The sequence below is a fragment of the Electrophorus electricus genome, chromosome 4, assembly GCF_013358815.1.
Source record: "Electrophorus electricus isolate fEleEle1 chromosome 4, fEleEle1.pri, whole genome shotgun sequence".
Lineage (NCBI taxonomy): Eukaryota > Metazoa > Chordata > Actinopteri > Gymnotiformes > Gymnotidae > Electrophorus > Electrophorus electricus.
This window is the reverse complement of record NC_049538.1, coordinates 9,669,463-9,680,709: the sequence shown is the minus strand read 5'-3', so window position 1 is coordinate 9,680,709 and position 11,247 is coordinate 9,669,463. Positions and strand designations below refer to the sequence as shown.

The window sequence follows — 11,247 nt, the reverse complement described above, 5'->3', positions numbered from 1 at the left end:
AAGGGTTACTGTGCATGCACACATCATTTGTATAGTCTTTTTTGTTGCATTTATACATTTATTTTATTTTTTATATTAATTCAGACACACACACACAAGATGGCTGTAGAAAAAGGAAATACTTTAGACAGGCCAGTGAAAATCATGACAAGCACAAACATCACTTGGCAAAGGTCATAAACCTCATACCATGGAAATACTAAAACCAGGTCATGAACCTCACACCATGGAGATACTAGAACCAAGTCATGAACCTCACACCATGGAGATATAGGAACCAGTTCTTAAACCTTCAATGCTGGAAAAATGTGTAATCCTGCTACAAATTGTAAATATAAATGAAATGACATATAATTACAGTATTTTCCACAGCATAACCTTTTAACCTATTAGCAATTAATCTAATAGCAATGAAGCTAATATTGTTTAGCCTTTAACAATGATGCTATAATGAAGCTAACATTGTCTTTTAGTAAGTTGAGTAAGCAAAAATATCTTGCACACTTGATGTGTAGTGACTAATGACATTGTGTGCATTTGGAGAGGTTTTTGGGAACTTTGGAGATGTCTAGGACACCTAGTGGAAAACGTGTAGCTCATGATTAATTTCATGTATATGCTCAAAATTGTTGACTTTATTTGACAAGACCCTGGTGAATTGGGAAATACAGAGCATTTAAATTTCTTTTTTGTCATTTATTTTTCACTGTGCATGTGACTCTCCCTGTCTCTACCTCAGTCATATCATAGTCACAAGGTAATTTCTCTCTCAAGCTACTAGATAAATCCTCCTTCTTCTCTGTGTTCTGGTACCTAAAAAGCTTGCATACCTCTGCATTATAACAAAACCGTCATCAGTGTCTGTATCACTCTGTGGTGGGTTTTACGTCCTTTCTCCTGAGTGATTTATCTGATGTGTATGATTGTAGGATTATGCCTCCACATCTGTTCAACACACTGTGTGAATAGACGTTTCTGCTCCTCACTCAAAGCCTCCTGAAATCACTCCGCTCTCACTCCGTGCTCACTCCACTCTCACTCCACTCTCGCTCTCACTTCTTCTTCTGTCTCCTCGCTCAGAGCACTCTGTAGTCTCTCTGCTTTCTGTAGCAAACCTGTGTTTTATTTCAATAAAACAAACCTGCACTTTATTTTTGTTCTTCAGTTCATGGTTCTTTACTGTTGGGGGATTGATCAGTGATCTGTGCAAATATTTTAAATGGGTTATTATGCTTTATTAACGTTTACTGTTAAATTGTTTAAACCATTTTACAACATACATTTTCTTGGTGCAGGCCACATTTAAAATGATGTTGTTAACTAAAATAATCTAGTGACTGAAGATAGAGAGTGGATATAAAATACTGAAGCATTTTGGCTTCAGGTTCTGGCTTCTTGCTATAGAAGCTTAAAATCTCATGCTTTCATGCTTAAAATCTCTAGGACTAAAAATAAACCAGAGAACAGAGGTGTTGGGTGAGGTACAGAGAACAGAGGTGTTGGGTGAGGTACACAGAACAGAGGTGTTGGGTGAGGTAAATTGAGAATGGAGGTCTTGGGTGAGGTAAACAGATAATAGAGGTGCTGGGTGAGGTAAACAGCATGTTGTGACTGTGCATCTGCACACGTTTGGTATTGGTGGAAAGGAATGATTGAGAGTGTGGTCTCGCCAAAAACCTGTTACGTAACCACCTTGTGTAGATAGAAAGTTCTGACAAGCTGAGTGGAGGAAGGTAACATCAGTACTGTGCAGGACTGGCTGACGGATCCACAGGAACCTGGTACATCCTACATGCAGGGCCTAGCAGTGCCAAAAATAGGCCACGCTGGAGCTCGCATTTTCTAGCCTCTCCAGGCTTTTTACTGTTAGAAAGAGGATAGCTGCAGTGTTACTGTTGGGGCACACTTTCTCAGAGAAAATCAAGGAACTTTACACTGGCGGCGTCAAGTACCTTAACATGCTCTACATTTTAATAAATATTATTATTGCTGTTTAAATAGTGCTAACCATACAAACAAAAAGAACTATTTTCCCATGCAAACTTATGGTAATTGCAACTAAAGAAATGTAATGTTTTATGCAATATATGGCATTCAATATACTGATGTTCTCTTTAAACAAAAACAGCTTTACAAGTATTTAATTATGTATTTCAATGAAGTAAGCATTAAAGAAATGGTCAGTGTTTTACGTAGACGTTTTCTGACATACCAAATGTTTAGGGACAGAATGTGCTCTTACAGTTTAAACACCTCAATTCATGAATAATTTGACATTTGAGTTAATGGAGAGTCCAAGCTGTCATAGGAATAGGGCAGTTTTATATATATATATATATATATATATATATATATATATATATATATATATATACACACACACACACACACACACACACACACACACACACACACACACACACACACTTTGTGTCCTGTCGTTGTCAGTCCTATAAAGCACCTGAGATAAACCCAGGGTGTTGCACAGCTCGCTGGTATGTGCCCCAGCACACTCTCCCAGCGTTATGAAAAATGAGGGGTTGACCACTAGAGGGCAGGCTAGTTTCATTTTTCCCAGGTAACCAAAATCCCAGCGCTAAATCATTGTATCCATTGTACCCAGAATGCATAGAGGGACGCTGAAATAGCCCGATTTTCGAGGTATGAGAAAAACGCGCCTTTGGCCCCAGGATATATACCACCGCGTTAAACGGACCTAAGGATTTGACTGAACGCAAGGAACGCAGCGCAAAGACGAGCCGAAAAGCGCCCGTCCCGCTGATGTTCACCTAGCTGAGATTGAAGAAAGACACGACGACCACCATGGCAGCGTCGGAGCTGTATACGAAGGTAAAACTGGGTTTCATTTTAGAGAGACGCCGGCCTGCCTCGGGAATGTCCTCCGGTCCGACAAACGGCGACTGCAGGGTTTGTAAAGGCCATCAGATATTCGACACAGCTGGAGTGTAACGGAGTGTGAGGACCCTAATGAATGGATGCACAGTGTCGTGGTGCAGTGTGTTCTCTGACACTGCACCTCTCCGGGGTTAACACTCGGGTGGGGGGGTGATAGGAGTTGGGGCAGGGAGAGGGTAGATTAGGGTACCAAACATTCGCGACAGCACGGTGAACGGTCTGTGCCTTATGAACCGTGGACAAGACCCTCGAGGAATGGTGCCGATGAATGTCTCGCGTTTGTTCCGCGTCCCGAGGCTGACTCGCGGAATTTCGCTACGCTGAAAAAAAAAAAAACCGCAAATCCGCGATAAACAACTGAAAAAACCCCACCAATTGTAAGGAAAGCGCGAGCTGTGCGGAACATTTCCGAGGCCTCGGTGTGAGGTAATGACGTCTGCGCTGCGCTTGTCGGTCACAGCTCGAGCTGAGCGCAGACTGCAGCGGGTGATGCTGATGCGACCGCCACGCGCATCCCGGGCCAGATGACGCCACAGCGCGGCCTACAGGCTCGTGGGCCTGCTCTAAAGGCGTGTCTGCGCGGGCGCGGGCGGGGGCGAAAATGTTTTCTCTTTTAGTCGAAGTAACGGGATGATGCCAAAATGACAAGGGTAGTGATGTCCAAATGTGTCGACAGGTCTTAACGAGATGTTGAGAGGATGTGAGAGGCGAGGAAGCCACCCCGTAAACCCCTCCCCCATAGTGGCATTGCTATACTGCCAGTGTGCCCCGCTCCAAGCTTAGAATTCCCTCTGGACCCTGATGGGGAATAGCGCAGTGTGTGTGTCCAACCGGAATTCATTGCGGTGCGTTCATGACATACTTCGTATCCTCCTTTGCCACTGTGGCATCGTCGCGGTTGTGTTTGTGATGCTGCAGTCCTTTCTTGGTCTCCTGGTAGAGGCTTGCTGTCTGAGCTAACCAGATGTGATACTGGCGTATCAGAACTCGTTTTAAGTTGTCTAAAAACACACCATTCAGAAACACGTTTGTCCACTGCGGATGTAGGCTCTGGTTATAAGAGCTGTTCTGTGGCTTGACTTGAAATGCTCTGACCTAAGTGCGTGATAGCAGAGCAAAGGGCGAAGGTCGGAGTGTCTTTACGGAAGGTTTGATTCCTGAGGCTAGGCAGAGCAGGGTGGTGTTTGCAGAGCGCTCTCTGGTCATGCAGACCGTTCCTGGAGAACACTCGCTGCTTTGTGTGTGTCTGAAGTGGCCAACTAAAACTCCAGTGTGTGTTGGTTGGGAGGGAGGGTTGTTTATTATCCAGTGGTGACATGGAATTCTACTTCATGCTTCCTGTGTGACAGCGCAGTGTGAGAAAGAGCACTCAGGTGACCCCCAGAATATCTTAATTATCTTTAGTGGCCTGTCATAACTGATCTTTCACATACATACTTGCACATATGCAGTTCATTCACTTTGAGCAGAATGAATCAAGAAATGGATAACTCCTTGAGTGGAGACTGCTAGTGTTAGGGTTAGGGTGGAGAATGTTGGCGTTAGAGTGGATACTGTTAGGGTGGAAACTGTTTAGGTGGAGACTACTCGGTCCTGCTGCCCTACAGAATGTTCTGGGTGTTCTAATCCTGCTGGTGCTCTGAATGACATGTTTCTTTGTACTTTCAGAGATTCACTATGGTAAATAAAGTCTTGAACTTGGAAGGAGTTTTTTTTTGTTTTGAGATTGCACGTGTGTCATGCTGAGATAGTGATTATGATGGGATAAACCCAGCTAGTTACGGGTTTGAGACGTTTGTTTTCTAGACTTTCAGACCGTGCACCAGAGTTTGGTGTTGATGTAAGCCAGACTGGACTGGAGATTTCTGTTCATGTCCTTTTTACAAATGCATTTCGCAACAAACCTTTTCTTTGCTCTCATGTGATGCTGGAGGGCTCGGCTGGTCTTTTTCGGTGTGAACGCTGAACGTTCACTACAAAGCGTCAGAGTGAGTGGAAAATCCCCTGGGAGAGCAGCAGAGTACGAACCTGAAGACGCAGTTGTCTTGATACCCAATTCCTCTGGTAATAAGACGGTCCAGTCAGACACAGACTTCCTCTCCAGAGAAGCGAGGGTCTAGAGCTTCAGAATGGACCAGGACATAGTTGTGTAAAAATGAACCAGGACTTGGAATCTGAGTTGGTGAAAGTAAGTTTCTCACTTGCTTTGCAGTTCTTCTGTGTGGTGTGGTTCTAGCTGCCATGACGCTGTGATGTTTGCCCATCCAGGAAATTCCTGAGTTCTTTGCTGGAGAGGTAGAGTTTGCATAATCAGGATATGTAGCCGTTTGTTCAGTAGTTAACATTCCACGTGAAGATTATGAACTGCCTGTGTTAATTTATCTTACTTTTAGCAGGTAAGGTCCGTCATGATATATTCCCATGCAGGAAGTGGCTTTTGTGACGTTATGGAAGTATTTTTACAGCCACTAGAAGTCTGTGCTCAGGAGCCTGTCAGTGGCATCGTATGGGTGATGCATGTTGGTCTTTCGCAGGTTAATTCTGTTAGAGCCATTTTCACATTATTACATTTGGTTGACTGTCTGAAGTGCCCAGGCGCACAGAGCTGTCATCTTTGTTCTGGTGGTTAGTTAATGACAGTCCACTCACATATGCAAATTTTCATTCCAGTACATTTACATTTATGGCATTTAGCTGATGCTTTTATTAAAAGCAACTTACAATTATGACTGAACACAACTTGAGTAATTGAGGGTTAAGGGGCTTGTTCAAGAGCCCAACAGTGGCAATTTGGCAGTGGTGGGACTTGAACTGGCAACCTTCTGATTACTAGCTAAACCTTAAGAGCTTTCAGGGGTCATATTTTTATGGAATTTCTTTCTTGTGGTGGCTTGGTATCTTTGTAACCCTGAATCACCAGGAACCACAGAGTACACTGGTAGTTTGGCAGTGTAGATGAGAGTTCGAGTTCTGCCGTGTCTCCTTGCTCTGGTTTGTTCAGGCTGAGAGATGGTTGCTTTAGCTGGATTGAGCAGTCTCACATGAGCGATCATCATGTGCTACACTGCACGAGCACTGTTGCCCCGCTGCTATCCCTACTCCCACATTTACCCTTTCCTTTCTCAGACGGGTCACAGTGATTTCGTCCTACTGTCTGGAAGCTTTCACGTCAGAGCATCGACTGTCTTTTTCCTGTAACTCTCTTCCCCTCATCTCGAGGTGTGTTGTGCCTCTGTAGGCAGGCTGCAGAAGGTACTGTCTCCCTGAGTTTGCCCTGCCGTGATGTTCGTTGGTTTATTGAGAACAGACCGAACGACTCCTTTTACTCTGAAGCACGAGCCCTCCTTCCCTGCTGGCTATTGGATGGAACCAGGTGACTCATGGGTGACTAAACTAGTCTGAGATAGAAGTATGTGGTGCCCCCCCTGCGTTTAGTGTGGCAGAAAAATGCCTTTTGGAGCCAGCACTGTCCCTGTAATGCATCTATGTGTGTGGAGACAATGCTGGGCATGAAGAGGGCGTGTCTTCAGGAGGCCTGCAGAGTCTGTGCTGTCATGGACCGGTGACGAGGGCTCTGCCTACTTTGTGTCCGCGCGCGTGTGTGTCCGCGCGTGTGTGTCCGCGCGCGTGTGTGTTTGTGTGTGTGTGTATATATATGTGTATATATATATATATATATATGTGTGTGTGTGTGTGTGTGTGTGTGTGTGTGTGTGTGTGTGTGTGTGTGTGTGTATATATATGTATATGTATGTATATATATATATATATATATATATATATATATATATATATATATATAAAATTTATTTATTTTTATTTTTTTATCACGTTTGGATATATATAACTTGTTTGTTTGTATATATGTAAAGCACTTGTGCAGCTGAGGACGGACCTCCAAAGCGTTCTGTTTCTCTGGACTTCGTCTGTTTACATGTGTAATTTTATCATGTTCTCCAAACTTTGCACATGCGTGGAGCTTCATGTGGTTGCCAGTTACCATGACAATGAACCCTTTAGAGAATCTCTGTAACACTGAAAATAGAGGTTGTATGCAGGTTGTACATAGTGTGTGTGTGTGTGCCTGTCAGAGGTGGATGTTTTACATGTGGTAAGGCATTGCCTTTACCTGAGTCCACTTAATACAGTTAATATATAGTTAATGTATAGTTAATATGTAGATGCAGTAGAATGACTAAGGTGCGTGGCCAACACACGTGCTGATGGAGCAGTTTTAAGAGCGTAGCGGTTAGCTAGCTCAGACTTTTGTGGAGCACTTCACTGTTGACATGACTAGCTACATAACATCATCGTAGGAAGTAGCCTGCTGACCAATGAGATACAGTCTAACAGCTCAGGTACCTTCCCTCATCATTATTTAATTATGCTAATGAATGTAATTGTGTACATTCCCTCATTATTATGTAATTATTTTAATGGAATAATTTGTTCCCTCGTCATTATGTAGTAATTGCTAATGTTATTGTGTACATTACCTCATTATTATGTAATTATTTTAAGTAATGTAATTATGTATGTTCCCTCGTCATTGTGATTATGCTAATTAATGTAACTGCATTCCCTCTTCATTGTGATTATGCTAATTATTGTAATTATGTACATTCCCGCTTAATTATTTATTCTAATGTAATTACATTCTCTCTTCATTATGTGAGTATTCTAATTAATGTAGTTATGTACATATTCTAATTAACGTAATTATTTACATTCCCTCTTCATTATGTGATTATGCTACATTTACATTTATGGTGTTTGGCAGATGCTATTATCCAGAGCGACTTAGAAAATTGCTTTGTCACACTTGTTGCCAAAAAACACGGTTTCTTCTTTCTCCTACATATGAAGTTAGTGGTTAAAAGGAATTCTTTCTGAAGAACTTTTGTTCTCAGTGAGGAAGGAGTAGATCTGTTTGAGTGTGTCTGAGGCTGAGCAGTGATGTGGGAGTGTTGCTGTGATGTGAAGATGTGTTGAAAACCAGAGACAGAAGGTGCACTCGTTCACACACGTCTCACCTGCCAGAGCAGGGTGTGTTCATGGACTCACTCAAAGGCGAGGTTGGGTCACTATGCCCATGTCCAGACAGATGAGGGTCAGGTTCATGGTCACTGGAATGCAATGCAGCTTGATAATTGTGTCCTTGTTTCTACTGGTACAAAGTGTGTCCTGTTAGTCAGCCTTTCAAACCTGTGTGTGTGTGTGTGTGTGTGTGTGTGTGTGTGTGTGTGTGTGTGTGTTTTAAGTGCTTATGTCATATCCTGAATGTGGATATTACTGCACTTTAATGACTGGAGGCATTCATAGTGGGTGCGCATGACTGAGATCATCACATGTTTTAATAACCAAACTAATGAACAAGCCTGCCTGTCACAAGAATCCCTTGCATGCCTCTGTGCAGGTACATGCATTTTGGCAACCCAGCAAGACTTGAAGCAGATTAAGCTGTATTATTGAAGTAAATAGTGTAGGTGTAGTAGTAATAGTAGTAGTGGTGGTGGGGGTGGTGTAGTAATAGTATTAGTGGTTGTGTTCTAGTAGTAGGAAGTGTAACTGCACTTCCAGGAGGTGTTGGTAATATGTATGTTAAGATTCATGCTGGGCTTATATTGGGCTAGTATTTCTGTGTGTGCATGGATGTGGGTGGGGGTTTTGTGGGGTTTGTGAGAGTGTCAGTGTTTGGTAGGGTGTAGAGGTTTGTGTTACGAGCTAGACTGAGTGTTGGAGGCCTTGTATTTTAGATGAAAGTGCTCTGTGTATGCGTGGAGAGAGTTACTGGTGTAGCTATACAGAGTGCTGCGATGCGGCGTGGTGTGTCTATACGGAGGGGTGCGGCGGGGTGTGTCTATACGGAGGGGTGCGGCGGGGTGTGTCTATACGGAGGGGTGCGGCGGGGTGTGTCTATACGGAGGGGTGCGGCGGGGTGTGTCTATACGGAGGGGTGCGGCGGGGTGTGTCTATACGGAGTGCTGTGGTGTATGTACAGTGTTTGTGTTTGAAGTCTGAAACAATCTTGCGTATGATGATCAAGATATAAATATCAATAATGCCTATGTATATTTGAAGAAATAGGTCTGTATGTGGTCACAAGTACTGGCATAAGAGTGTATAACATCTCTATGAGATTGTGATTGTGAAATTTCAGTGTTGGTGGAGTTTTTTGTATTTTCAATCAAGTAGTTAATTGAATTAATGTTATCATGCTGTTCACTCTTAAATATTTCACTAAACCGTTCTGTTCTTCAGGGTACAGAGCATACATATAAATGCTATGAGTGTTCACAGTGTGCCGTTTAAATACCGCTCCAGTAAGACACTCATTTATTTCTGCCCTTCCCATGTAAAATGGGCAGTCCTTGTATTGGTAGGACAGCCGATGTCCCTCTGTGTTCCTGCTAATGAGCAAAATGTCTGTACAAGCCAAACCCTTATCCAAATGTCCAGTTTAATTCCTGTGGAGTGACTCTCATACACATGGATCCTTACAGTGTTATGATTGTCTTGGTCTCTTTCCATTTGGGGCATCATTTACATGTATGGCATTTAGCAGACACTTATCCAGAGTCACTTACAAAAGTGCTTTGTCGTTTACTCACAGAATACATCCTAGTACAGTAGGTTAGAGTCCAATATACCAATGATCTATAATACTGTGGAAATACGGGGCTCACTGCTGATACCTAGAAGTGCAGAACACATAGAATAGCTCTAATAGACAAGTGTAATAAGCAAATACTAGAGTTTGTTAGTCAACATAAGTGTAATAAACAATACCCTACAATAAGTACTAGTTTAGTCAACATAGGAGCAGAGTCAGTGGTCATTTGAATACTCCACAAATAGATGGGTCTTCGGTCTGCATTTGAAGACAGCAGGAGACTTTTCTGTTTGGAAAAGTGGGAGTTCATTTCACCATTTTGGAGCCAGGACATCAGACCTGAAGCGCAGTATTTCAGGCCGAGCCATACTTGAGGTTCGAAGTACTCGAGGTACGGCTCGGGCTTTGACCTCATGTATGAAGAGACTGGTCCATTTTTGGCTTTGTAGGTGAACATCAAGGATTTAAATCTAATGCGTGCAGCTACTAGAAGCCAGTGAAGGGAGCGCAGCAGTGGAGTGATGTGTGTCAACTTCAGAAGATTGAAAACCAGTTGTGCTGCTGCATTCTGGACAAGTTGTAAAGGTATGTTCGCTCTTAGAGGAAGACCAGCAAGTAGAGACAGCACAAGCACCTGGGTAGCTTCCTGTGAGAGAAAGGGCTGAATCCTTCGCATGTTGCAAAGCAGGAATCTGCAAGACCGGGTTAGATTTGAAACATGAGTTGAGACCGACAACTGGTTGTCCAAAGTTGTGCCCAGACTACGGGCAGCTTCGGATGGTGATACCAGGGAGTTCTCAAAGGAAACTGTGAGGTCATGGTAAGGGTTGGGAGTACCTGGGATGTACAGCAGCTTGGTTTTATTGGGGTTCAGCTTCAAGTGGTGGGCTGTCATCCATGATGCGATGTCAATCAAGCATGCCGAGACCTGTGTCAGAGTGTGAAAAAGAAAGAAATAATTGCGTGTCATCAGCATAGCAGTGGTAGGAGAAACCATGAGAAGATATTACATCACCAAGAGAACGAGTATACAAAGAGAAGAGAAGGGGGTCTAATACTGAGCCTTGTGGAACACCAGTGGAGGGTCTACACGGTTTGGATGTGGATCCTCTCCATGTCACCTGATAGGACTGAAACCATCTCCAAGCAGAGCCAGTCACACCAAGCCTGGAAAGAACAGAGAGAAGAATGTTGTGGTTCACTGTGTCAAAGGCTGCCGAAAGGTCTAGAAGAATCAAAACGGATGACTGGCAGCTTTAGCAACATGAACTTTCTCAGTCACTGCTATGAGAGGGGCTCATCTGGTGCATCATGGTGGTGCCAAGACTGCATCTTGTGTAATGATTATTTAATGGTGATGGTGAGCATAACGGCCTACTCTTCCCTCAGACTGAGGCTCATCTGGTGCGGGGACCTCAGAATGATATGCATCACTGCCCTCGTGTGCTTGATTTAGGAGTGTAGCATGCAGCCAATCAGCTGTGCTCACTGGAATATTAGGCCACGCCCAGACTCTTGTTTGTTTTTCAAGCAGTGCTTTAGGAAATTTGTTTAATTTTTTTTTTAAATAAAAAAATGTCCTGAACATTTAATATAACCCTACCTTAGAATGTTCAAGTTTGGTTTATTTGTCACAGGAGCAATGATGCTCCTTCATACTTTTTGTTGCTGTATAATGTGTCCCTGGATCTTTAAGGTTTAACATATGAACATTCAAG

General features: G+C 43.2%; 1 protein-coding gene across 11 annotated transcripts in view; it reads left to right on the top strand.

Annotated features, from left to right (window-relative positions):
* The first annotated feature begins 2,627 nt into the window (after positions 1–2,627).
* Positions 2,628–11,247, top strand: part of myo5aa (myosin VAa) — a 57,643-nt gene continuing 49,023 nt past the window's right edge. For all 11 annotated transcript variants that reach the window (XM_035525399.1, XM_035525398.1, XM_035525397.1 and 8 more), the window contains exon 1: positions 2,628–2,850. In XM_035525399.1, coding sequence (XP_035381292.1) covers positions 2,824–2,850 — 27 coding nt within the window. In that variant the 5' untranslated portion in view covers positions 2,628–2,823. The remainder of the gene's footprint in view (positions 2,851–11,247) is intronic.